The sequence below is a fragment of the Ammospiza nelsoni genome, chromosome 8 (genome assembly GCF_027579445.1).
Source record: "Ammospiza nelsoni isolate bAmmNel1 chromosome 8, bAmmNel1.pri, whole genome shotgun sequence".
NCBI lineage: Eukaryota > Metazoa > Chordata > Aves > Passeriformes > Passerellidae > Ammospiza > Ammospiza nelsoni.
This window is the reverse complement of record NC_080640.1, coordinates 22,709,269-22,736,721: the sequence shown is the minus strand read 5'-3', so window position 1 is coordinate 22,736,721 and position 27,453 is coordinate 22,709,269. Positions and strand designations below refer to the sequence as shown.

The 27,453-nt window shown below is 35.3% G+C and overlaps 1 protein-coding gene across 10 annotated transcripts in view; it reads left to right on the top strand.

Moving 5' to 3' along the window:
- KCNMA1 (potassium calcium-activated channel subfamily M alpha 1) overlaps positions 1-27,453 on the top strand; it is a 413,353-nt gene that overhangs the window by 172,718 nt on the left and 213,182 nt on the right. For all 10 annotated transcript variants that reach the window (XM_059477360.1, XM_059477359.1, XM_059477354.1 and 7 more), the window contains exon 3: positions 8,653-8,714. In XM_059477360.1, the coding sequence (XP_059333343.1) occupies positions 8,653-8,714 (62 nt within the window). The remainder of the gene's footprint in view (positions 1-8,652; positions 8,715-27,453) is intronic.

Below are 27,453 nucleotides of genomic sequence, written 5' to 3'. Positions count from 1 at the left end.
CCACAAGAGCTCACATTGTCTCTTTTTTTGTTGCTGTCGGAAATTGAGAGGTCTGATAAGAATTATGTTTTGACATAGCCTCTGTAAAATTATTGAGGTTTATGCCTTTGTTTGGAACTATCAGACTTCTTCAGACTAAATTACTAAAATGACTAAAATTTATTGAGTGCTACAATTTACAATGCTCAGACTTGCACTCTATATTTTTATTTTGTACACTAATTAAAGGCAGCTTTTTGTATTCACAAATTCTCATGTATAGCTGGATGATTAAGTAGGCTTAGATTTATTCCTAGTGATAAAAAGTCAATTTTTTTCATCTTCAAAGCAGATTGGTTTGAGAGAGATTTTCCTGTAGCTATCAGTCAAAGTGATCAAATTTGGCAAAATGAATGAAGGACAAACAATGGCAGAGAAAAAGGAGGAAAAAGATGCTTAAAAAGGTGACTTTCAAAAATACTGTGCTCTTTAGATCTATTGCCAACTTTCCCCCCTTCCTACATGACGTAGTTTCCTTTTGCTCATTTTCCTCATTCATGGTCCTGTGTTTGATATCCCTGCTAATTGTCACAGAAAGCTTCTGATATAGTTGACATTAAGCTGTGCCAAATTGCTGAGCAGAGAACATGACTTGAGGAGCAGTGAGCTCCTGAAAATCCTCCTGTGAATGGCTGAAGGTTTAGTGGTCCCTATTCAAAAAGTCATGTTGATGGCTACCTCCCTTTAGAAGTCTATGAAACAGTTATGGATTTTTCTAGACTTACAGTAGAAGCTGACCAATGTATTTGCAAGTATCAGAAATTGTTATACTCTATGTTTGGTCTGGAAATGGAATTGCTAAATTACATTTATTATATTATAAAAGGTTTAAGAGAAAACCCACATTAGGTAATGGTACATGGAAGATGAGAGCTGTGATGTTAGTACTGCAGCAGCAAACTCCTTTTGCAGCCTGTCAGATGCATTTAGCAGTGAGTCTTTTCCCTTCTGTGTCTTGTTTTCATAATGTTTTAAAGTACATTCTTTGACAAGCATTCAAATGCTCTGTTGTGTGCTGAATGATTTCAGCATTCTTGATTCAGTCTTTTTCTTGAATGAAAATTTACTAGGCTTTACTGAAGCCAAATACGTGCGCAGCTGTATCTACCTTTGCTGTATGTGTGAGTTCTGGTGACTGAGAACCTAAACAGTTCAAATGGGAAGTTACTTGTTGCTGTGTTTCTGGAGTTCTGCTCTTTGAAATTTGAGAAATAGTAGCAGGAAATCCGAGTAACACAAAATCTGAAAAGTTACCAATTTATTCAATTATAAAACCTTAGTAAGGAGGAGTAACCTCTTTCTCTATTTCTTCTTTGAACATTTATTGGCATGACTGTCTGTTGTGTAGGTTGCATGTCAGACTAATGTCAAAATAACTGAGGAATGTGAGGATTCCTTTTGTCTGCCATACAATCTAGTATTAATTTTGAATGTATAAGGTAAATAATTTCATTAAATGTCATCCTTAAAATGATTCATTCACAAAGAAATGTACTTCCTTTCAGTAATTTCTTATGGCATGGCAGTAAAGCTTGAGCTCCCTTTACCAGTACTGTTAATATGTATAATATTGTACAAATGCACTGTGAATTGGAGGGAGAGGCCTAAATTCTCAGAAGGTCCACATTTGGGACTGCATTTTTTCTTGAGATCTTGTTTGAGTGGTTTCCTTACCTTAAACCATTTACTTCAGAGACATCTTTCTGATTTTAGCATTTTAAAGACACAGCATTTTGTTTACCCTATTGTATTATTCTTCTCTGGTATTTTTACCACTATTCTTAGTTTTATGTCTTGTATTATCAGCCACCAGTGTAAGAGCTGCTCTGGTGCAGTGCAGGGTGTGACAGGGGACCCTTCCCTGAGTTCTTTGGCCTTTGTACAGTTCTGCAGTTGAGCTGGTTGGTTTAATTTTTGCAGGATCTGATTGACAGTTCATCACTGGTGTCTCTAAAACAACATGCCTAACACAAGTAGGATTATTGGCAGCCTTTATCTGCAGTGAGACAGTGAGGAGCTTGGAAAGGAGAGCATTGACATCCCCAGTAGGGCGGGTGATGGTCACCAACAAAACGCTTTTGCTCAGCATGGATGTAGACCCAGTCACACATCCACTGTGAGAACTATTCTTCTACCAATGTACAAAGAGTGAATTTGACCTTAATTAGGTGACTGCTAGGTAATCAGGAGGAAGAGCCTTTTAGGTTGGGGAGAAGAAAAGCCCCTCAATTATGCAGATATTTACAGACATACAATTCCATCCACTTAGCTCCAGAAAGTGGCACATTTTGATAGAAGGTACTGCTATTTTTTGAGTAATGATACAGAATTGGAAAAGTTGCATGTATTTTAATTGGTCATATTGCCAGGCACTTTCCCAGCAAACCTAATTAACTTCAAGCTACAGAGCACCGTTAACAGATGGGACTTTTTGTCTTGTATTTTTTTCACTAATTAGGAAATCTCAGTCTTTTCACATTTATAGATTTAACAGAAGTTTTCATTTTATTGTCAGTATGTCAGTAGAAAGTTGAGAAAAACCCCAATCTGTATCAAGAAAGCAAAGTGAAGCTGAAATATTAACATATATTGAAGCATGTACAGAACAGATGACAGCAAAAATGTTTTTTGAAAATCTTTCCTCAAATCATATTTAAACTGTGTGTGGCAAAGCATATAGAGGTCCTTTTTTTGTTTATTTGTTTAATTTTTTTTTTTATTTCTGTTTCTGATGTGTACTCTAATAATTCCTTAATTTTGATTTCACAGCATTCCTTATAAAAAGCAGTCTGCCCAAATGAGATGTAGTCTGTTCAAGTCTATGCAAGAAAGCTGAATCTTTTATTGGAGAGAGAAGAAAACAGTTTGTGGCAGGGAGACTGAATTTGCTAATTCTCCTTAGTATGGTTTCATTCAGAGATGTTTCATATTCTATTCCCCGTGATTTATTACATCAGTTACTTACTACAGTCATGAGTAGTTAGGCAAGCTCACAGTGATTCAGGCCTTTACCATGGCTTTTACTTGTACCTTTCAGATATTCCCAAATTACTGCTCTGATGCATAAATTAGATATTTGGGAACTAAATACGTGCGAATTTTTTTTTTTGGTAACTCTTCTCTGTTTGCTCTTATCTGTTTTCTGTCCCAGAAATAATGTTGTTTCTATATTTCTTATCAATATTGTTCAAGTCTGTAAAAAGAGATGCATTACATATGAACTGTATTTTTAAAGATGTATTTACCATAAGTACAGAATTTTAGTTTTAGTAATAAATTAAAACCTTATTATACTGGGTAGTAGCTTAGTGGTACCAAAAGTATAGTTCCAGAAAAATTGGCAACAAGTTTATCATAGAGTTACTGACACCTTTCTACTTAAATAAAACCCTTTAATGCACAAAACCCCTTTGCTGTCATAGGCAGTGCTGCTGCCGCTGATGCCATGTCCTGTTTGGGGTCTTGCTGGCTGCTGTGGCCTCAGGAGAGCTCTCAGCTGTGCAAGATCCCCTGCAAACACCTGTAGTGAAGGGAGTGGGTGCCCTGATGAGTTGACATGGAGTATTCCTGCCAAATCCAAGCAAGAGGGAGAATTGAGAGCCTGGAGAGGTCGAGTAATGTGCTTGTCACACATCACAGGAATGGTAGGACTAAGGACAATAACCAAGACTTCTGATTACTCATGGTCATCAATCAGAGCTCTTGCTGGACTACTTTGATGCCTTTTGGTTTTAAAATTAAATCCTTGATATGAATTTTCTGACAGAAGTTTACGGAGAATTTACTGCCCACTGGTTTATCAGGTAATCATTTCTCACTCCCCTTCACCATCTCTTTTGGATAAACTCAGACTTGTCTTGGAAAATGTAAGCCTCTATGAGCTTTGCTGAAGGGGAAAATTTATATAGCAAAAAATCTTGTAAAGCTGCCAAATTTACAGTACTGTTTTTATTGTGTGCTGATGACTAAATTAGTTACTGTAAAGTTTAATACCTGATGAACTTTTTAGTTAACTCCTTTTTGTGTAATAGCGGTAAACAAAAAAAATCGTAAAATGTCACTGAAAGGAAATGACTTGCATGTAAAATCTTGTAAAAGATTTTCAAGTCTGGGTTTCTGAAAAGTTTTTAATGTGGCTATAAAAATTGCAAAATTTGGATTTAGTGTTTTAGTTGCTTCAAGCTCAAAAGGAAGATTTAGTAACTCAGAGTTAGTAATTAAGTATCTAAGTTAGCAATTAAGTTAACTCGGGTACTAAGAGTTGGCAATTTTAGGTAAGATACTCTGCATCTTCTATGGTCAAGAAGGTCTCACTTTTGTTAAATTGCAGAGATGTGGGTGCATCTCCTAGAGTCTACAAAGTAATGCTGGGATTGCCAAGCTAGAAGGAATTGATAACTTCTGAAATGTAACTTGAAGCAGGTAGATCCTTAGATTTTTATGGTTTTCATTTCTAACAAATCTGGAGAAGCAAATTCTGTCTGTCTATAAAAGAACTACAATTGATTTCTTATTTGATGGTTAAAGGACATTTGGGGTTTATATTTAAGGTATGAGAATTTTCATCCAAGTTAGATCAAAACATCAGGCTATTCACATCTTAGTAGTGCAGACATTTGTAACAAAAGTTTGATGGATCATTGAGGCTTTAGCTTTATGTATACAGGAACTAATTCGTGTTCTCCATAACTAATTATAAATATAAAAACAAATGAAATCTTATTTTAAAATCATAGCTGATAAAACTGAGTATCTTATTAAGAGATTTTACTGTGTGAATATAGAAATGAAAACCAAGTAAATTTCAAAAAATATTAGTAACTAAAAACCTACTATATTCTAAGGATTACAGTGGCTTTTGGGTAGAATAATTTAACCATAGAATAAGAGTTTGAAAGAAATGTTTTCGAAGAACAGTACAGAAGAGATTGTTGTCAGAAAAAATAAGAACTCTCTGATGCCCCAAGGTGTTAGGGGTTACAGATTTCTGAAAGTTTTTGGGTTTTTTTTCATTGCATACTTCCTATTTTAATACTTAATTTTGGAGGAAAATAAAAAGAAATGATTATTCCTTTTTGATTTTCTGCTTTGCCTCTTGAGTTCTATGCTATTTTGTATTAATTATGTTTGGATAATTTAATCTTGTATAAGCACGAATTTGCCTTTGAAACTTCAAAGAGTTCTGTTTCAACTTTCACAGGACGTTCAAGCGTTACAGGGTATGAGAGTCTGAAGTTCCTGCTCTGGAGTCTCTTCATTAACAACTGTAGCCCTCCTGTCTAATGAACCAGCCTTCTTGCTTTCCCCTTTTTCTTCAATAGTGCAGTTTTGGAGTTGTAGGGGGAACAGTGCCACCCCTTGGATTATCCCTTTGTTACATGGGCTAGGGCCTGAGCCTATTTGGGACAGTGTTTCTCGGAGTTGGTGCTTGCCTGCAGTATTATTATGCTGTTACACCCTTATCAAAACTCCCCTTTTTTTCTTTCTCTTTTTTCTTTTCATATTTATTATGAATGCCTAAATTTTGACTGCTCTTCTAGAACATCTTGGAATCAGTCAAAACATTTTTAGTTTTCCTTAGATGAATTTTATCTGCAGCTTCTCTGACTCTTGCCATAAAAAGGCATTCTTCATTTTTGTTTAAATCTGGGGCTGGATTTTTCTGTTCCTTTTTTTATGATAGATTTAGAGATATGCAGCAAGTATTCCATGTATTTCCCCCTCTTTTCTTTAATCAGATTGGTGTTTATTTTTAATTTGTTAGTAAGTGCTTAGTCAGTATAGCTGTTAGCAAATGAGTTCACATTTCACAATCTTATACAAACAGCAAGCTATTATAAATTAAAGGATTCTTTCCTTCTGTACAGAGGGTTATAATAGATGTGTAGCAATTGCAATGTTTTGGCAAACACGTTGAAATAATAAACAAAGGAAGCAAACTTCTTGCCATGGCCTAGTTAACAAGAAAGGCAGTAATTCACATACATGTGTGCTTTTCCCTCCCTCAGATTTGAGTTGCTGTGACTTTGGGGTATGGGTCTATGTTTGTAACACCCCTCTAGCCTAGTAAGGTCTCTAAAACAGTTATTATCTTCCCTGGCAGTCTAGGGAACACTAGAGCAAACTCAGTAATTGTCATCCTGGGTCTGAATAACCAGCTTACCCTCCACGTTCTTTAAATGGGAATACAAAAAACTTACATCTGGGACATTATCATATAGCATACAAGGGTTTGGGGTTTGTTAAAATCTATTTCTTTTTTTAAAAATTTATTTTATTATGACTTTAACCTGATTGGTTCAGGCTCTGCTTTTCCCACACACTTGATGGTTTCAATTTCAGCTCAAGTCCCCTGTCACTTAGCAAAGGAAAAATGTGTTTCTCTGCTAGCAGGTAAAAAAAATGGAGTTTCATTTTCCATTCTCTTCTGATACCCTTTCTATGGTTTGTTGAGACATTATGTATCATGTTGTTTCAAGGCAACAGAAGAGAAAATAAGCCTTGATTTAAAATCAGATGTGTATATAAATATATATATATTTTTGCATTTTAGTGGCAGTTACGTGGACTATCCCAGAACACCTGAAAGCCTTAAGTGTTTTGGAAGGTCTCACCCAGAATCTCTGTAAGATTTAGGCAGCACAGTGATGATTAGCAAAGGATTGGCTATAACTGAAATGTAGCTGATGCAGTGTTTTGCGGGGTTTGCTCTACAGGACTCCTTTGGGTCAGAGGCAATGACTGAAAGTCATAACTCAGGACTTGCTATGTGAAAAGGAAAATAAAAGTTTTACAAAGCCCTTGTGTGCTTTGTGAAACTTGAATGAATAAGAAGAGTATTTATAGAGTCCCAAAAGGATTACAATCTTAGTTTTTAAAATTTCATTTCCAGCATTAAGTGGCCATCTCAGCATTCTGCAACCCAAGACTCCTGCCGTAGGGTAAATCTCTTTTGTCCTGTGGCTTTTTTGGGGTTGTTTTTTCTTCTTTTCTTTCTTCTGTTATTTATAGGTTGTTTGCTTTTTATTGTTTCTTTATTGCTATTTTCTTTCTTTCTTTTTTTTTAAGAGATACCTATATTTAATAGTGGCTTTGAGGGTGCTGTTACTATAGAAATGATTCCACAGAATGCAGGGTAAAACATTACCACTAATACTTGACTTTAAATTATTTGAAAGTGAATAGCTGTGTTTAAAACTGGTTTGGGAAAAGCAAATTTTTTGCCAAAATTGTAAGCTCTGTGTTCTCAGAATACTCAGCACTCTTTAAAATTTTGTTTTTAAAAAAAATCAGACTTCACTTGAAATGGATTGATAATAAATTATGGAGCAGATTTGATTCAGATTGAAACCGTGTTTGTATCTATCTTGGAATATTCCAACAGGTAGGGCAGAGTATGTATAATAATGTGATTCCCACTATCTTAATTCAGAGAAAAATGGGCCTTAGGATTGCTGCTAATCATAATTTGGGATATATAGTCAGATAACAATCCACATGTTCTAGTCACCACTATAATTTCTTGTGATGGTGAGACTACTACCAGTTGATATGCATTTAATAGCTTATTTCACCTTGCAACACCTGTACACAATGAAAGAAGATTTAAACTCTAGATGTTAACAGAAATAGATTAGACTTAGGTAGTAAAAATGTTATTTCAATGCATTTCATGCTTTGATTCTTGAATTTGATGGACAGTTCTCACTGGTTCAGGTGATAATGCATCAGACAAGACAACAGATACTTGTACTCAGGCAAAGTACTCTTTTTCAGAAATTCACAAAGTAAAAAATATTATGGTCAGCAGGATATAAAAGTAAAGAAAAATTATTTAAGCTTTCAGTTGAATAGTTATTTTAACAATTAGTATTAATTATGTAACATTCATACATTAATGATGTTTTATTGGAAGATATGTACATGTTTGATATTGGCCATGCAGAACTTCAGAGTTTGCTTATGTAATAATTATTATACCGTGCTTCAGATGCTGCCTTTACAGCACTGAGTGACAGCTGGGAGCAGAGGGATGTCTACACTGTTTCAGAAAGTCTGCTTAGAATGAAAACCTTGTGTGTCCCCTCCTTGCACTGTGATCCTCACTCAGGCTTGTTGATAATACAGCAGCTTCAGAAAGAAGTCTGAAGCCGGTATTGAATCAAGACGGTTTTATTCCAGTACTCATCTGTAGCTTTAAATGTTAAGACTGTCAACAAAACTTTTATCATGTGCTGCATCAAGTTTTGCTTTAAACTATTTGACAGTTCTCTGTAGTCTCTATGGACATGAGTGCATTCTTACAGTTTTCCTGTGGGTTTCACATCCATATAAATGGAAGTTTGGTCACTCTTGGTTTATGTACCAATGAGCAATCCTGACAAAGAGGTCTGGTAAAGCCAGATTTTTTTGTCTCTTTGTAATGCAAGAAAGCATTCTTTGATGATATATAATGTTTGAAGCTCAAGTAGGACTAATTTCCTAAAGAAAATAAGAGCTGAAATTAAAGTAGTTTATGATTTATTTTTGTTGTCTTTTTTTTGTTTGTTTTTCTATGTAAAAGAATTAATGGTTAATGGTGTTAAATAATTACTCTTTTCTTTTCTTTTGTAGGTTGTCTTAGTCTTCGCTCTTAGTATTGGTGCTCTTGTAATATACTTCATAGATTCATCAAAGTGAGTATTTGAGTACATTTTCCTTTCTCTCCTTTCCTGCAGCAATTATACATCTCTGAATTTCTCCATTCATCTACTTCAAATCAGTGCTTGGTCTCATCGCCTGAGTGCAAAGAACTCTATAATAGCAAAGGTTCTACAAAAATAACTCAAGGAAAGGAAAAAAATATTACATAAACTGAATTGAACACAGTCACATTGGATCTGTAGAATGGAGAGGAAAACTACTTTTGTGTAGTTAGATTATACATACTCTTGCAAAATTATAGTTTTTATATTCATTACACATGTGTACAATCTTTCTTTCAAAATCAAGACTAGGATAAGAAATGCAGACTAAAAATATTTGTAAGGAAATTGCAGTTTGGAGGAGGAAAAAGCATCTGGGGAAACTGACAAGAATACTTCTGAAAACCTCTGCATGCATTAGACAGTATGAGCATCTCTGTGTTTCCAGCTTCTGAGCGTGATAGGTTTCTACCAAGATAAGGTGAACTAATAATGCTCTGCAAAGCATATCAGTATTTTTTAGGTTTACTCTGATGTTATCATACAGTGGTGTGGTTTTGGCCAGGCAGAAGAAAATTTCATCAGACTGGGTGGTGGTTTGATACAAACAAGATATCTCAGACCATATTCTGATACTGTTCATACTCCACCCTTATGTTCACATCGAGCTGGGCACTGTCAGTGTTGTAACAGGCACACTGGTAGCCTAACACAGAATAAATGAATAAAAAGGGACTTAAAAAAATATTCTTCCTTGAATGCAGCTCTTTTGGGAGAGTGATATTCTGAAGAATCAATAGCAATTTAAAGTTCTATGATGACATGCTTGTGCTTTCTCTGAGCTAGTTTAAGCCTTTCCATTTCTGCAGCTGTTAAGATTGTACGCCAGAGTCAGTCCATGTGAGCCTGCCTAGTGTCTGTAATGGTAGTAGTAATGTTCTAAACCAGTCATTCTGTGACTCAGAAAATCAGACATTCCACTGCTGACATCTGTACATCCTGGTATTTAGGATGTGGTGGCACCAGCAAAAGACGTTCTTGGGTATGTGGATGCCAGCTCTGTGTTGTGCAAGTTTGAAGCCGTAGATGTGTCAAGTATAATGCAAATAACTAAAGCAGAGGTTTTCTTTGTGGGGAGGGGCCATGTGGTGGGAAAACTCAAGTTCTGTCTTGAGCTGCCTTGGAGTGGGGACAATTGGTTTTCCTTCTTAACGTTGTAATGAGTGTTTCTGTTAATTTTAGCAGTTTTCCCTTAATATGTCACCACTGAACTATGTAAAGTGGTCCCTTTCTGAAGACTTCTGCAAAATTTTTTAAAGCAAAGTGGCAAAACTTCTAGATACCTGATATTTCCAGGTCAAAAATGTGGAATAGATAAAAACCTGTTTTTACTTATGTTTCGATTTCAGATCAACTACAGCTATTTTCAGGTTGATTGGTTTTTGTGAAACTAGTGCAATATATAATGAATTTTTGGCACTGCATTTTTGAGTCTTTGACTGTTTTCCTTAAGAAGAACAAAGCTGACAACATGGGAGACTTGAGCTTTCTTTGGGTCACCCAATCCAAGTACTACTACCAGCTTATTGATTGCCTGATCAACAAGTGTTTTAATGGGGTATTTCTCTTGGTTTTCAGTCAACATTTAACTCGTGCTGCAGTTTAAATTCAGGAACCTGATGTTAGCATACTGTACTATACTGTACTTGCACACTTTTTCTTCAGTTTCTCCTCCTTTCTCCCCTTTTACCCTTCTTTAGTTCTACACACACATCTTGGTGTGGATTAATTTATGGTAGAACACCCTATATATATCCCCAAAGGGAAAAGTTCTGCTTAATTTTATTCTGCTGACCTGACACCCATTTCAGCAATGCAGAATCAAATACAGTGTTATATCAGTGTATTGAAGATCTGCAAGTGCATGCTTGTAAAAAGTCATTCTTTTGAGAATTTGGTCAAATTATTTTGTATATGGATGACTTTTCGAAAGGACTGTGATTTCCTCGAGGAAAACAGTTTTCTTGTGCTTCTTCTATCTCCTGTGATGCCTTTGAGTTCATTTTTTGGCTGTTGTATTTATTATTTAGGGTGAAGCAAGTCTGTTTTAACTATGCTAAGAGTTAGACTTTATGATTCCAATCTAGGTGATTTTTGTCTACTTTTTCAGCAGCAATTTATCTGGAAACATGTCAGAGATACTATACTAGAACTTAGTTACCAAAACATTGCAATGTGAAAAGTCTGATTTTTTTGTTTTGGAGGATTCATGCTGGTTTCTTGCCATTGCATGAGAATAAAATAGGAAGGAAGGATGCATTGGAAATCTATATATTTTTTTTGAGAAGTTTCCTGTGTGACAGCACCATGAGAAAAGTGTCATTAGCAAATTCTCTTGGAAAGTCTTACTAGAATTTTTTTTTTCTCCTGAAAGCAGCACTGTGTCTCAAGTCCTTATGAATTCTCTTGTGGGAACATTTGAGGCTAAGTTGTGATAGTGTACTGTGTTTGGCTTTCCTGCTTGTTTGCTACTGCTTCTGTGTTTTGTCTTTTGAGAGACATTTGATTTTGCTCAGCAAAATCTTCTACAAAAATCCTGCAAGCCTGGTGATGATGATTCATTCAAATTTATTACAGATACAGTGTTACTGCCCAGGAGAATTCACATCTTTTTCATTTGTGTAGTCTGTGTTACCCCTTTTACAGACATGTATGAGGTATAAGGTTTATCTGAATAGTTCAGTAAGTCTGTGTAAACATAAACACTCAAGTGGTTTTAGATACCAATCTCATTTTCATTACAAGTCCTTAAGCTTTTCCATAGTAACTGGAATAATCTGTAGAACATTTTTGATGATTCCTTCTCGGTTTCGTGGCCCTTCAAGGAAACAGCAATTTTAAATTAATTTGTAAATCAACAATGCGACATCTGAATTTTAAGTGGATCTCATTGGCCTGATGTATAAAAAAAGATGAAGATGAGTCTAATAGGATCAGAAATCAGTTAATAGAAAAAGCTCAGTTTGAGCTTTGATTTTGTTATAGCTTTCAGGTTACAATTTTTTTTTCTGAATGTATTATTTCTTTTCAATTTGCAAGGCATAGAAAAGTAAAATATTGATTCTTTTTTTCCTCAAGTAACCAGTTTAGGGCTATGCTATATCATTTTGCTGAGGACGTCCTGTGCAGTTCATGGTTCTGTACTCCCAAGTAATGTATTGACCAGTACTTTGGGTGTGCGCAGATTTTACATAGCCTTTCAGTCTTCATATTTGAGGAGTTAAGTAAGTAGGATTTCAATTGTACTAAACTTTGTTTCAAGCCTTCGTGCTTATAGTGAAATCTACTCATGCAAAAGTATTTTAATTATGTTTATAAAGTTTGCCTTAGTACACTCGTTAATCCCCACTAAGTGGCTACAGGAGCATTTCTTCATGCTAAGTACACAGTCGAATTTTTTTATATATATTTTTTTTTTTTTTTTGTTTTGTTTTGGTTTTTTTTTTTTTTTTTTTTTTGGTTTTTTTTTTTTGGTTTTTTTTTTGTTTTTTTTGTGATGCATGACTAAGAGATATAGAAGTTGACTTAAAATTCTGGGATCTGGTTCAAGGAAATGCTGTTAGATTATGTTTACCATTGCTGAAATTGCTAAAACTTCAATGGTCTGTGTCTTGGCAAGTAGATTAAAACAGTATTATTCCCTGCATTCTTGTGAGGGGAGTTTACCACAGTACCTTGCAGCTGGTGGCATTGTAAAATTTTAATATTTTGCTAATTTTAATTTTGTTAGCACTGCATCAGTTTCTGTGAGCTGATAAATTTTGTTCTATGATGAAGGAAATCCAGTTTATATGTGTTCTCTTTGTCTATTTTTTACCTAAAAAGGGAAAAAGAAACTTTAAATTCCCCTTAGTTATATTAACTGCTCACTTGTCAAATGGAGTGATAGGTGTAATTTTCTGATTCAAAGAAAATTTAGCTTAAATATGTAAGTGAATTTCTTGTAAGTATTTATTTTGAAGTAACGTGGGTTTTAATATTATAACAGAATTGTAACTTCAGTTGTTCCTACTGCTGATTCTCAGCAAATCACAAAGTTTGTGTTCATAAAGCCTCAGTCCATACCCTTTAAACTGATACGTCATTAAATAAGACTTTTGGTCCTAAGTATTTTAATTTTATCTTTACTGTGCTTGTAGTTGGTGCTGAGTGTACACCATTATTGCTTTAATTGAAAAGTTATTTCCAGAAGAAAGCCGCCTTAGTTGTGACAATGAACTTCAATTTTCTTCACTGCTCTGCAAATGTTCCTGGGAAAGTGTCCATAGCTAAGATTCATTGCTCTCATTAGCACGCTGCAGTGGAAGCCAGGTGGGTGAGCAGCTCAATGCATGGCCTCTGCAGGCAGCTGAATTCCAGGAGGATTGAAGGTCTTTGTTAGGCACAGATGGTGTTAATTATGAGTCAAATCCAGCAACAGCAGTGATATGATTATTATAAGGCAAAAATCAAAAGAAACAGGCCACAGTGGAGGGGAAAACCCACCTGGTAATGATTGTCCATGTGTTGCTATGCACTTGCCTCTCTAGGACAAAGGGATTAGGTATGATTATATGTCTCCTAGTTTTGTTAGACATTGTCCCTTAACCACCAATTGTGTATTGTCTTGAATTATTAAAAAAATCTGGATGTAGTGAGGCATACTGAAAAATTAGATGCATGATTTATGTACTATCAGTCTCTTAGCTCAGTGTTTGCATTCATTCTCTGACATGTTCAGAGAGCTTGAGTTTGGCAAATTATTTGCAGATAAAATTTGTATAACACTACCTGAATAACTCCTCCAATCTATTTAGGAAATTATGATAATGAATAAAGGAAATTCCTCTGTATCTCTTTATCACGTTAATGAAATACATTGATTACACTGATTTTTGCTCATGGTACAGAGTCTCTGGTTAGGCAATATGGAAATATTCTGAGTTCTCTAGACAAACCACTGTAATGAAGTTTCTGTTAATCAATGCCAGTAGTTTGTGTTTGCTAAATAATGAAAATGAATTGTTGCAAATGAATTAAATGAGCAACATTCTGAATGATAAAATGGCAAACAAAAATAGAGTTCTTTCATAAAAATTGGCAAATCAAGCTCTGGGGAAATTTTCGGGTATTGTTTTTATCCCTTGGTGTTCTACAGAAATTCTTAGTAATTGTAATGCACAACCTTGATGATGAGATAAATTCCAGTGGGATTACTTGTCTGAAGTGTTGGGCCTTGTAAAAGATCCCAGTAACTGCCACTGAGTACCACTGAGTGGAATTTGACTCTCTTTTCTTAATACCTGAAGGAGGCTCCTTCAGGTGTTTATAGGTGTTGGTAAGATTATTTCAGCCTTTTTCAGACAGAAGAGCCTCTCAGCCCTCCTCATATGACAGGGCTCCAATTCTTTAACATCTTTGTGCCTTTCACTGGTCTCACTCCCCTGTGCCTGTGTCTTTGGGCAGGAGACACATTTCCTAAAGCAGCCTGGAAAATGCTGCTGACCTTCTTTACTGCAGGGGCCCATGGCTGGCTTAGAGTGAACTTCTTGACTCAGGTCATTTTCTGCAAAGCTGCTTATCCAGCTGCAGCCAGTTGCATGCCATGCTAAGGAATCACTGAAGTTCAAGTTTGTATAATTTTATTGTTCTACAAATAAGTCAGTAATCTGAAATAGCAAAACTTTGTACGTGCAGTGGTATTTACTGACTTTATTTGTATGAAAATGTTGCTAGATAGGCCTTTAAGTAAATATCTGTCACTTAAATTAATGTGTTTCTACTGAACATAGCAGGCTTAAGAGCTCGATCATTAAATAGCTAAGTCCTCACTTTTTCGTAAGCAAATTCTTATATGGTTTAAATTCTTGTTATCTCCTAGATGAGAGTACTGTATTTCAGGAATCAGATCCTTCTTTTTTAAGGGTTAAGTGCAATGTACTGTTTTTTTTAAACATTTGGTCTTTAGTTTTTCCTTCTCCAGTTTCTAGTTAATTGGCAGAAATCTGATTTCAATCTAGGCAAAAATCTGTACCACTGGCACATTTTTAGGACTACACTTTTTAGGAGAGTAAGACATGCTGTGCTGCTCTTTCAAGTTTCTCTCTTTGAAGAATGAATTGGGGAAATTAATCAGAAATGGAGGTCTGACTTAGATATTGTCTAATTTGAATAACTTGTTAGCTATATTTATATTACAAGGCTTTTTCAAAGAAGCAGGATTTTACACTAAAATGTCACACCCTGTTGAATAGGGAGGGCAGACATGGTAGTGTTCCAGTAGGGAAGTGGAATGGTACTCATAGGTCGTTCCATGGAGAAATGATAAAATCTATATAATTTGCAACTGCAGATTTAGTTTGGAACTTAAGGAAAGTTTGATAGCCGTGACAGTGGGGAAATATTCAAAAAGAGAATCAAAGGATGATCCTGGAATTTCCTGCATCACTGGTATTTGGCTTGTGCAAGTTATACTTGGTGATGTTTTGGTTGGTAGGATGTTGGAATATCTGATTATTATGTCTTCTGCAATGTAAAGCTAACTATGTGGCCTGGAAAGCTAGATGGAAATTAGGACCACATTTTTGCTCTGAATATCTAAGCCTGCAAGAACGTCAAGTGTGTCTATACAATTTCAATCTTACAGGAATATTTTTTTGCCAAAAACTGCCATGGAGAAAAAGTGAGCATTTAAAACCTTCATCTTTTGTAACTTCATTACTGATATTATTATAAACTCAGAGACACTCAGAAGACATATGGATCCAAGCCCAGAGAAGATGTATGATCCTAGCTCAGGGCCGACTTTTTTTCCTAATGTGTTGCTTTGCAGTTCAAAGCCACAATTACTTAGATAACACTTTGGTCATTTAGTGTGTGAATGTTTTGCTTTTTGTTTTTGCTTTTGTTTTTTTAAATCTGGAGGGTGTAGATGTTTTAAATCTTTCTCTGTGTAGACATACAGGAATGTTTCTGAAAATTTCATGTTAGATGCTAGCGTTTTATTTCTTATCTGAAAATGAATAACAAATGCAACAAATATGTAGTACCACGAGGTAGAAAATTATTTTTCTTCCGACTGTGTTCCAAGTCCATTCTGACACTTTATGACAAGTGACATTTATGGCAAATGAGTTTGCTGCTTGTTCTGGAGCTGTTTGTAAGAAATACATTAAAACCTGTATGTTTGGACCTGGATGTTACAAAATGCTTGTGAATCAAATTCTTTTCTCTCTGCTGAGGGGTGGTTTGGTTTTGTATCCCAGGGGTGCTTTGGTATCTCCCATGAAGCATAAGATGAAGCTGTTATGCTTCATGTGGGATACCTGAACAAGGCTTGACAAAGGCTGTAGCAGATCTTTGTCCCACCTGGCAGGTTTTCTCCAAGCCTGTTGTTAAAGGACATTTGAATAACACTGGTATTCAACCCTCCTGTGTGCCAAACTGCATCTTTCTTTCCCAATGAGTTGCTTCTGCTTGTGTCTACTGAGAAATCCAAAGGCATCAGGTTAAACATCAGGCTGAAAAAGAACTACAGATTGACAGCTGCTTCTAGTTGATTCCTAGCAGTCTTCATTGATTTCTAGTTCTGTTTGGGGAAGATTATTCCCATCTGCTCTAAATTCCATTACCTTCTGTAGGGCAGGATCTCAGAGTTTGATTTGTGCAAGAGTAAGGTCTTTCACCTGGAGGTTCACCTGAAGGCAGATGTCAGGCATGTTTAGAAAACCATACTTGTAAATTATATTTTAAGTTCAGGAGCTTATCCTCTGCTGCCCTGCTTGCATAAAACTTGCATTAGTTTTGATACCATATGCAATTCATATCTCTGCATGAACTCAAGTTTCTGAGTCCAATGAAATCAGAGTGTTAAAAGTTATGTCTGTTTGCTAAAAACCCCTGAATCAATGTCCTTTTAAAAATTCTTTCCATGACTATGGGTAAAAACCGATTGTAATAGAACATCTCCATTTCTCATTCCTGTGGTTTGCTAGTCTTTTAAATTTATATTTATTTTGAGAATTATATTTGTGTTGCAGCACTACATGTTATGCAGCATCTGAAGCCCAAGCTTGCTTGCTGGCATGAATTACAATTTACTAATTATTGTTGTCTCTGAATAATAATTTACTATTTCTAGAGCATCAGTAAAATAAGCTTATTGACACTGTTATGCTTACATATGCATTTTTGGATAATGACTTAGATCTGACTTAAGAAATATGGATAAAAAATATTTAGATTAGCATTTATTTGTTTAGATTTAATAGCTTAGGTTCTAGTAACTTCCACTGCAAACAAGTTCTCAGGAAACCTGCCCCGTGTTGGTTTTCACCACCTACACAATAATTTGAAGGTCAGTTTGTGTAAGGAAACTGTATAAATCACATTTATGGCCTGCTCAGTTTCACTTCTCTGTTTTCATAAATTCATACCATGTTGCTTGATGTGTTTCCAGTATTACTGCGGGAACATATTCTTAAATTACAATTCAAATTCTTTCAAAAACCCCACCAGTGTATAATTGATTTACATGTTAGAATCTTTCCTTATTTTTTTCCCGCTTTCCAAATGAATGTCTGCATTTTTTGTTTCATCCCAAAGCATCTGACAATGCATCTGCAAATATTTTGTCCCATGCTTTCTTTCCCTGTAGACAGATTAGTTGTGCACACTGAGATAGAAGCGTTCTTCCTTAGCACTGGACAAATTCCCAAATCTATATAATCTAGAAGAGGAGATAACTCAGCTGAGGTTTTAAAAATACCAGACCATAATGCTGTTATCAAAACATGGCTTGCATAGAAGATTGCTTTTTAGAGTGGAGTTAAACATATAATCAGCCCTACCCCTCTGCTTTTAAGCTACAGATACAAATAAAGATGTGACCTCTTTTGCTTTTTTCCCCCCTCCCTTTTCTCCTGACAGCTTGACAAATTGTAGCTTTTGGGACACCCCAGTAGTTGATGAGTCATTTCTGCTTAAAAATAGAATTCCTTGCAGCAAGGACACCCATTCCGCTTTGGACGCATGTGTCATTTCTGACAGAGTCACAGGGCCAACTGTGCCATATTAATTAAGCAACCAGGAGGAAAAGAGCTCTCTCTCTTCAGTAAATACCAGAGCTGGAATTCAACAATACTGAAAAAAAAAGAAAAGGGAAATCCCATATACATGAACATGAATACCTGCAGACTTTCCTCCCTTCCCTGTTCTTTGTGAGCATTTTGAGACCTTTATAGATCCCCGGTGCAAAGTAGCAAACATCACTATCCCACCTTCCTTCTGTGCCACCCCCTGCCACTTTTTTAATTCTTTTTTTTTTTTTAATCCTCAAAGACCTGACAGAAAACCAGCTTCACAAATGGAATTGTAAGGTCTAATTACTGTGTACAGAAGAAAATTTGTAATGGAGCATTACAATATTGTTATCTTTTATTAGTGAGGCACAGAAATGGTGCTGCACAGGAACAGTGATGAGCAGTCAGCTGTGCTCAGCACCAGGTACATGTGACAGAGTACCCTATGCAAGCCTCAATAGGAGAAAGTATTAAATACAAATGTGATTAATATTAAAATGGCAATTTGTGGCATTGTAGTAGACCTTGCTCACTTTAACCTTTATAAAGTTTGTATTACTCTTATCAAATCTAGTACAATTACAGGGAGTGGAGCAGGTTGTTCTTTAGCAAGATTTTTAGCTCGTGGCGTATTTATTCAGCTGCTACTGATGGGAATTATTTGGCCTTGAAACTGGGGGGCAGCCCCTGGAGTGGAACAATTATGTGGTGCATAAAACCCTATTGCTGCAATGATTTTTCTTAGACATTTGAAGATTTGTTTTTCTGACAGGTTTTGTACTTTGGTAAGCATTAGAAATAGTGAATTTTATGCCAGCTCAGCATCCATAAAGTAATCAATTCTTACAATTCAGGAAATGGCATGAGTTTGCTGGAGACTGTGATACTGTAAGGTTCTTTAAGAAATGTAAGTCTGATGCAAATAGCCCTAAAAGATACTGCATCAGCCATATGTTACCATTTTTAGCCTTTTCATTTGTCATCATTTTGAGCCTAATATTTTCTCAAAACAAAGTGATTTTCCATTTTCATGTAATTATTTAAATTTGTCTTAATTATACTCCATCGCTGCTGAAAAATATAATTTTTCAATCAAAGTGGCTCAGTTTCTATCCATTCCTGTAATTAAAATGGAATTTTAAGAGTAATGTTATATGGATTATATGAAGTATCTTTTGATTTTATTTATATTTATACTGTTAAACAGTATTAATTCTGAGTAAAAGGTGAGATGTATCTGAACTCAGATAACTGGTGGCTGGTTTGCTATTCAGAGTCATATTAGTCACAACACTTATGGGTGACTTAGATTTAAAAAAACCAGAAGTAGATACTGGTGTCAACAGTCAGTATACTATTATTTACAGAACATCCATTCATCACTGCAAATAATCTTTCTGAATAACACTAATACTTAAATTCTTGTAAAGCTCTTTGATAACTTTTAAGATAAAATTTTTCCCACCTTACATTTGAAATTTGGTGTCACTGATTTGCATTTTGTTGATATGATGAAATTCAGGTGAGAAATAGGACTCATAAAATTGTACCAAAGTCAATAAGTAAAAAAAATTACTATTCTTAGTATCAGCCAGATTACTAGTCTCTGTTTAAATTTAGATTAAATTTTTAAAGTATTACACTTTTCCTGTAGATTGAAGCATTGCAAAAATTTTGTGTAAAATTAAGGGAGTAGAATACAAGCAAAAATAGAAAAGACTGAAAGTAGGTTCAGGATTATCTTAGTTTGCCTTAATTAAAATTAAATTGCAACAGGGTATCAGGGATATTCTTTTAATTGAGAATGCTAAATGAAGGAAACATCAGTTGAAATGGATTCTATTGTTTATTGACTTTGGAAATTTAGAAAGATGAAATAAAGCTAAAAATTAAACTCCTCTTGAACTACTGGTAAGTAATCACTATTGGTGATTACTTATCTCTAATGAAACTAGGACATACTTCACTTTATTAATTTAATTCTTAGATGCATATGAAGACATTATGGTAGCTTAGGTTAAGCATTTCTTAAATAGTTTATTTTTTAAATTCCTGTGGTTGTAGACTGGGGAAAAGGCTAAAAGAGATTGTGAAATACCACTGGTTCTGGAATTTAAGCCAAAGGGCCTATTCTAGTAATTTTGTCACATTTCTCCATATAACAGTTTATACAGTATTGTGTTTTAAACAAATGTCATGTGATCAGAAAGATATGTAGACCTAATTTTAAAGATGTGGTGTGTTACAAAGTTTTCCATTTGCCTGGAGAACTACTTGCAGTGGTTAACTTATCTTTTAAAAATGTGTCTTAGCTTTCACTCTAAATCTTTAGCTCTATCTTCCATTTACCTCTTTTTTTTTCCTGTTGTGATATTTCCACTCATGCTTTGTAGAGCTATTTCTAGACATGTTGAAATCACATTTTAATGCCCCTTTTTTGGTATTAATTTAACAAACTCATTTTCAGTTTTGTAAAATAGTACAAGGTCTTAAACAGAACCATTGTAGCAGGTTTTTGGGTTTTTTTCCCCTGAACTCTTTGGTAGTTTTATTTTATATATGGCATTTCCGTTTAAGTATTTTACTTAAACGTATTGGATACTATTGGACATTAAATTCTCAATGATTTTTGAGTGCTTCATTTCAATGCATACCTACATTTTCCTTTTCTCCTCTGGCTATTTATGAAAAACATTATAGTTATTTATGAAAGGCAAAATTAATGCAGTGCTCTCTGCTTTTACTGCTGCCCATTTAGTTAATACACGAGGTATATCGTGCTATAAGTCATGAAGAAAACTTTTCCTTCAGTTCATGTTGCAGAAGCTGTGTATTATTTGAACTGATGCCCAGAATTTAATTTCTTTCCAACTGCTGAAACCTGTCTTCAGTGATAGTTGTATTCCTGCTCACATATTATATGTGCTGGTTAGCATATATTGCATAATGCTGTGTTTTTGTGTGTCTGTGTAGAAATAACCATTTTGGAAATGGGTTTTTAAAACTTGAATTGATCTGAATAGTCTGTGCACACAGATCTGCACAGTACTTTTCTGTAGTGGCTCAAATATTCTCTTTGTTCCCCCAGTTTGTCTCACAGCTCCTGTGATGTACAGAATATTAAGAAAAAGTCTTTGATGAATAGAACAAAAAATGTGTGTTTCTGTTTCTTCTGGATATTTTCACAGCAGCAGCAGCATTAGTTTGTTACTGCTTGTAAAAGCCTGTAAATAGAAAGGATAAAAGGATAAAAATAAATCCAAGTTTTGGTGTTGAAGTCTACTACAGAAATGCATATTACATCAATTTTTCTAAATATTTACATTTTCTAGTCTGTTTTGAGAAGTATTCATTCCATCTGTATTTTATTACTGTTTCGGTGCAACTATACCTACCTAAAAGGCTGTATGACTGCATTAAAAAAACCCCTTTAACTCCATTTCAAAGCCCACTAATCCTACACATCTTTGTTTAAAATATTAAGTTGACAGAAAGCAGATACAAGTACCTCCCTCCTGCTTAAGGCATTCAGTAGTTTAAATGGAATATAGACTCATTGCCATTTATGTCCTGGAAAATATATCCTGTCGCTGTTCACAACCCTGTGTCTTAGCAACAGTGTTTGGAGGGAAAAAAAAAAAAAAAAAAAACAACAACCAAAAAACCCACCCCTCAAAAACCAACCCACACAGCAAACGTTTTCCAAACAATACTGTTTATATTCACTGATCTACATCCCATGTTACATTTAGTGATGACTTGTATGAAAGAGGAAAACCTGTTTTCTCTTAGTTTCTGTAATGCAGTGAGAGTTTACAGTAGACTTATTTATTTCTATAGTTTGATCTTGCTGGATGAAATTCACAACATGGAAAAAGTATGCAGTAACTAGGAAATTATTTTATATTGATACAGAAAGAATTGGGGTTAGGGGTTTTTATGTTTAGATTAAAAATGAGAAAAACATCAAAAAAATATCACTGGAACATCTTGATGTGAGTCAGTGAAGCCAGAGTTCCCTTCCTCTGGTTACTCAGGCTGGGACTTCCCAAGGAACTGTAGGGAGTCTGGTTTATATTCCTCCTTGTGACACTGCATGCATATGAAGCATTGCCTTTTTTTGGGGGGTAGGGGGGAGATGTTTTGGAACCTTCCTTGATTTTTGTCACTAAGAAAATTAATTCAGAAGAGGTAGAAAAGTATTTCAGATCTTACTGTGCATTCTGTGCAGTAACAGAGCACCATCCGTCAGCACTAGTTATGGTCATGTGAAATATTGCATTGCAAAGAATCATCACAGAATCTCAGACAATGCTGACTTGGAAGGAACCCACAAAGATCAAGTCCAACTCCTGGCCTTGGACAGAATTACCCCCAAGGGTCACACCCTGTGCCTGAGAGCTTTGTCCAAGCACTGCCTGAGCTCTGTCAGGCTGGTGCTGTGACCTCTGCCCTGGGGAGCTGCTCCAGCCACCCTCTGGTGAAGAACCATTTCCTGATATCCAACCTAAACCCCCCCACTCAGCTTCAGGCCATTCCCTTGGGCCCTGTCACTGTCACCACAGAGCAGAGATCAGTGCCTGTCCCTTCTCTTCCCCCCAGGAGGAAGCTGTAACTGCAGTGAGGTCTGTCCTCAGTCTCCTCTTGTTCAGGCTGAACTGACCAAGGGACCTCATTTGCTCCTCACATGGTGTCCCTTCAAGCCTTTCCCCATCTTTGTTACCCTTCTTTGGATTTTATAGCTTAATATCTTCCTATATTGCAGTATATGATGTGGTAGGAAGTAGGACAGAAAAAAGATTTTTCTGATCTCTTGAAGAGTGGCTTGAGAGAAACGTCTGTGACAAACATTTATTTCCTGAAAAACTGCAAGGTTTATTGGTTCTGCCGCATATTGCACTGTATCTCCCATCTTCCCCCCTTTTCAGCCATTTGACTGGACCTTGCTTTCTTTGTCAAAAATAGTAATTTGGACATGATTTTGATGGGATTTGTTTTCTCTTTCTGAGATTTCATTGTTTTTAATCATCCTCTACTTTCTGCCTCATACCGTACTTTAGAATTAGTCACGTAAGTCTATGACCTTGATTATCTGAAGCTTCTTGGTTTTTGAAAAATGAGTAATGTCCCTTTTTTTCTATCAAGTAACAAGAGACTTAAGTTTTCCCAGGTCCAGCAATGTCAGGTATATCTCATCTGCAAAATTAATTAGGTAAAATCAAAATTCAAGTAAGTAATTTACAACTGATTGACTTTGTATGAAGGTATAATTTTCATGAGGCACATTGATAAGAAGAGTGAATAAGAACCTCCTCTTACCTGTCCTAAATATGACTGTCACTTATGTATTTACTTACAGCTTTTAACGGTCCTCTTTGGCCACTGGCCCATACATTGGTGTGTGCAAAAGAGGCAAGATGCCATTTACTGAAGGTGAACTTCCCAGGACAGCTGACCAGTTAGGGCAACTCAGTGTCCTGAGGGGGTCCCAGAAGAACAGCTCTAAGGCAATTAGCCACTCAACAGCATTTAGATAGATCCTTATTCTAGGAAATATTTCTTACATCATTTTAATTCTAAACTGTGGTAAATTGTAACTACACCAAGAAAAGTATTTTGAAGACATCTGAATTCTGACTTTGCTCCATGTCTTCTTGGAGTACTGTAAATGTAAACAGATTGGCACTATGGTAAATGTGAGGGCCAGGTGTGTGATGTAAAAACAGAGTAAGCAACCTTTCTAATATTTCCTTTCAAATTTCTTTATCAAGCTTCAGATAATTTCTGCTTTATAGAGGGGAATCCTGTCAGGTACAATTTATTTTTATGGAGATTGCTGCTTTTTCACTTATTCTCAGTGCAGCTCATACTCATGTCACTCATAATCTCAATTTTCCAACAAATATATTGGCAGATTGTGATATAGGTTTAGAAAGCATAGTAATAACTTAGTGGACAAGAAGATGTTCATCATGGTTTTATTGTGAGATTTAGTATGAGACTGTAGCATTCCTAAAGAACTTATTAAAAGAGGTAATGTTGCTGAGGCATTATTTGTTATTGTTAAACCAAGAGCTTAAGAAGCATTTGGGGTGTTTGGATAATTTTTGTTACTAAAGATACCTTATGCAGAAGATGTAGGTTGTTTTTTTTTTTTTTTTTTTTTCCCAGTGGAAATTACTTGCTCCTAAAGCAAATTTTAAAAAAATATTGCTTCTAAAATGAGTAACTCAACTTAATTGACTAAAACCAATGGAACTGAACATGCCAAGCATGCCAGGAAATGTAAAGAAAGACAGGGAGTGATTCTTCCCACTATATAATATCCACATTTGATTTTTGGTGGTATTACTGTATGAACTTCCTCCTCCTTTGGCAAAGGAAAAAATTAGCTTGCCAAGTCTAAAAGGCCTGTTGAGATTTCAGAGCTTGCAGATGACTCAAAAAAAAAAAAAAGGAATCTGTAGCAAAAGTAATTTTGGAATGTTGAAGATGGGAGAGAGGAGTAATCTTAAGGCTGTGGGTTGTATGCAGTTGATTTGGCTTGTTTTTGTGTTCATGTCACTGCTCATTAAGTTTATTGTGCTTATGTGGGAGTAAATCTGTTAGTATAGTTTATAAACCCTATAATTTTAGAGAGGTGATTTTTTTAAAAAAGTGTATTATTATTTTTATACTGTCTTAGTTTATGTGCTCTTAATAGTAATTAGTGTCCCTATAGGAAAGTAGATATGCCTGGTAGAGAATGAAAAGTAATAAACTGGAGCTACTAATGAGCCAGAATATAAACTGAAGGTGGTAGCCTGGTCTTTTTCTGTAAGCATATGATTTCTTGATAAAAAAATTAGCATCCAGAATACCTAGTGGAATTATTATGCTGGAAAATATCTTAAAGTTTTAAAATTGAATTTTGGGAAGTATGTCTAGTGATCTGTTTACATGTACAGATACTGTTTGACAAGTAGGTAACTACATTTAGTGTTTCACTGAAAAAATGAAATCAAGATCATTTATTGTCAATGTATGACTGGTAATTCCTTACTGAAAAAGCCCACAGATTTAGTGTGCTTCATTTTCTTAACTGAATACGTGTAAATATTTATATAAATGAAGCTTATATGTAAGATAAAATTAGCTACTTCCTGAAGTTGTAAAAATTTTAGCTGTTAGATACAGCTGTCTAATATCTATTTTCATAGTTTAAAATTTTTCAGTCTTTGGTGAGCATGTTACATTTATTTTATTTTTAAACAGCAGTTGGATTGTTAAGTCATATTTATGGTTGACTGTCAAACCAGGTATATGGGATTTATGCTTCTAAGGAATGCATTGGGTTTTATTTAGCACAGATTTTCATGAATCAAATGTTTGGTTTTCTCTCAGTGTTAGCATTCAGGTCTGTTTCCTTGAGTCTTCCATATGGAGTGTTTAGAAGTACTGTTGACCATCTGATAGAAGCTAAACAAAGTAGGTAAATCAGAGTTCACAGTGTTTCATTTTTCATAATGTGTGTCTGAGTAGTTACAATTTCCTCATAGTCCCCTTACAAATGTAACAGAAAATCTGGAAAAGGTGTTGCTTGGAGTTTTTAAAATTTTATTTCTTTATACATATTAGATTTGGTGTTTGTCTTTTTCAGTTTCTTGATATTATTGTGACTAGATCTTTAAAGAATGTTGTATTAATTTTTCCCGTTAACATTTTAAAATTACAGAACACAGCTTGTTAATATGTGAATAATAATATTTGAGTGTTCTTATCTTTGGAAATAATTAGTTCTATTAAAATATTACTCCTACTAAAAACCAGTAAATACTTTACTGTACTTGAACATTTGTGTAAAATGAATGACCCCCAGTGGTCATGTTGTAGATTAGCCTCTGTCTTTTACCACTTTTCCCAACAGGAATAGAAATGGAAATATTTTAAGTGGGACATCTTTGCTAAATGATTTTTATTCTTAAGAGTTACTTTCAATATGGAGTTGCAGCAGTCTGTCCTGAAATATGTATTTTAGCATCTGAGGAGAACTGCTGCATACAGACAATAATGAAAAGGCAACTCTAGCTGGAAACTGTCCTGTTCAGAGCCACGTGTCCAAAAGCAGGATCTGCACTCAGTTATATTTAGGCTTCTGCCAAATATATTTGTTTCTTCATGTTTTTAAGAGGCATCAACTAAAGGTCCTTCTAAAGCAAAATGAAATGTCATCAAGAGACCTTGTTGTAATAGGCAAGAAATTTTGCTATCTGCTCATCATAATTAAGTGTTAATGTTTTGAATTATTATTCTCTTAATTATCTAGATTAATCACAGACACAAAACCAAAAATTTTATCTTCAAAAATCCTTCCAGTAATACAAAAGGAATATTTTGTGGTTCTGATTCAGTTCTAATCAATAGGATTTGAGGATTATTGGCCTCAGTTGGGGATTGGGACCTTACAGGCCCCAACGCTATATATGGCATAAACAGATCTTGGCTTTGTAGAGATTTTTTTTCCCCCCTTTAGCAAGTTTATTTAGTAGCTTTGTTATATATATTTGTTATATATGTTAATAGCTATGTTAGTCTACTTAAAGTATCATTCCTTGAAATATAAAATATATATTAATGATTCTAATATTATATTTGTGATTCTATTTTTTTTCTTTTGGGGGATTTATATTAGACTAAGTGTTTCAGCAAATAGTACATACTCTCTTTTCCCTATATTTGAGTGTATGCGTATAAATGTATGTGTTTAAAATCCTATACATTCTGTAGGTAGTTACTGAACATGAGTAAAGCAAAGAAGGTTCACAGCCGCTCAGCTCTAAATCAGACTTCAGTCAAGAATAACGATGAGACTGAGGGTGATAACTTGCCCTCCTTTTTCAGATATTAATGAGCCCCATTTGTGCTGAATTTCAATTCACAGCAGTGCTGAAAGTAGCAATAAGAAAGAATTGCAGGTGAGAAATACAATTTTAAGCAGCAGATCAGATTCTTTAGCAAACCCAGGCTCAGCTTCTTACAAAAATGGAGGTGTCATTCATTGCTGCATTTTGCACACTGTCCTTAGGCTGCTTACTCCCACTCATGCCAGCTGCCAGATCTTTTCCAGCCCCCACTCAGCGTCTGATGTAGGCTTTTACATCAAATGTAGTGGAATGAAATAAACTCTATCTGGACCTCACTGTGATTCGGGAGACTGATATCTGTTAACACAAAGGGAGACCACTTGAAGTCGTGGAACCTGAAACTGATCTCAAACAACATGGGCAAGGAATCATGATATAAACATTTCATGATCATTATGTAACTTGTAAGGGATTCTCTAACATAAATTCAGTCAGTTCAAAGACAGTAATGTGGAAGCACATTATAGACAGAATTAAATTCTTTAAATCCATTTTCCCAAAAATAGATGGTTGAATGGAAAGATCAACAGAAAGATGATAGATGCAGCAGAAATGAAGAAACAGAAAGCTAAGCCCTGACATGTTCTGTATGAGAAATGCGGAGGCCCACATAAACAGAGGCAGGAAGAACAGAAGTTTAGGCTATTTTAGTCATACATAAATTCATAGTTTGGCCACAAAGTAGGAGAATAAAAGGTATTTAAGAGG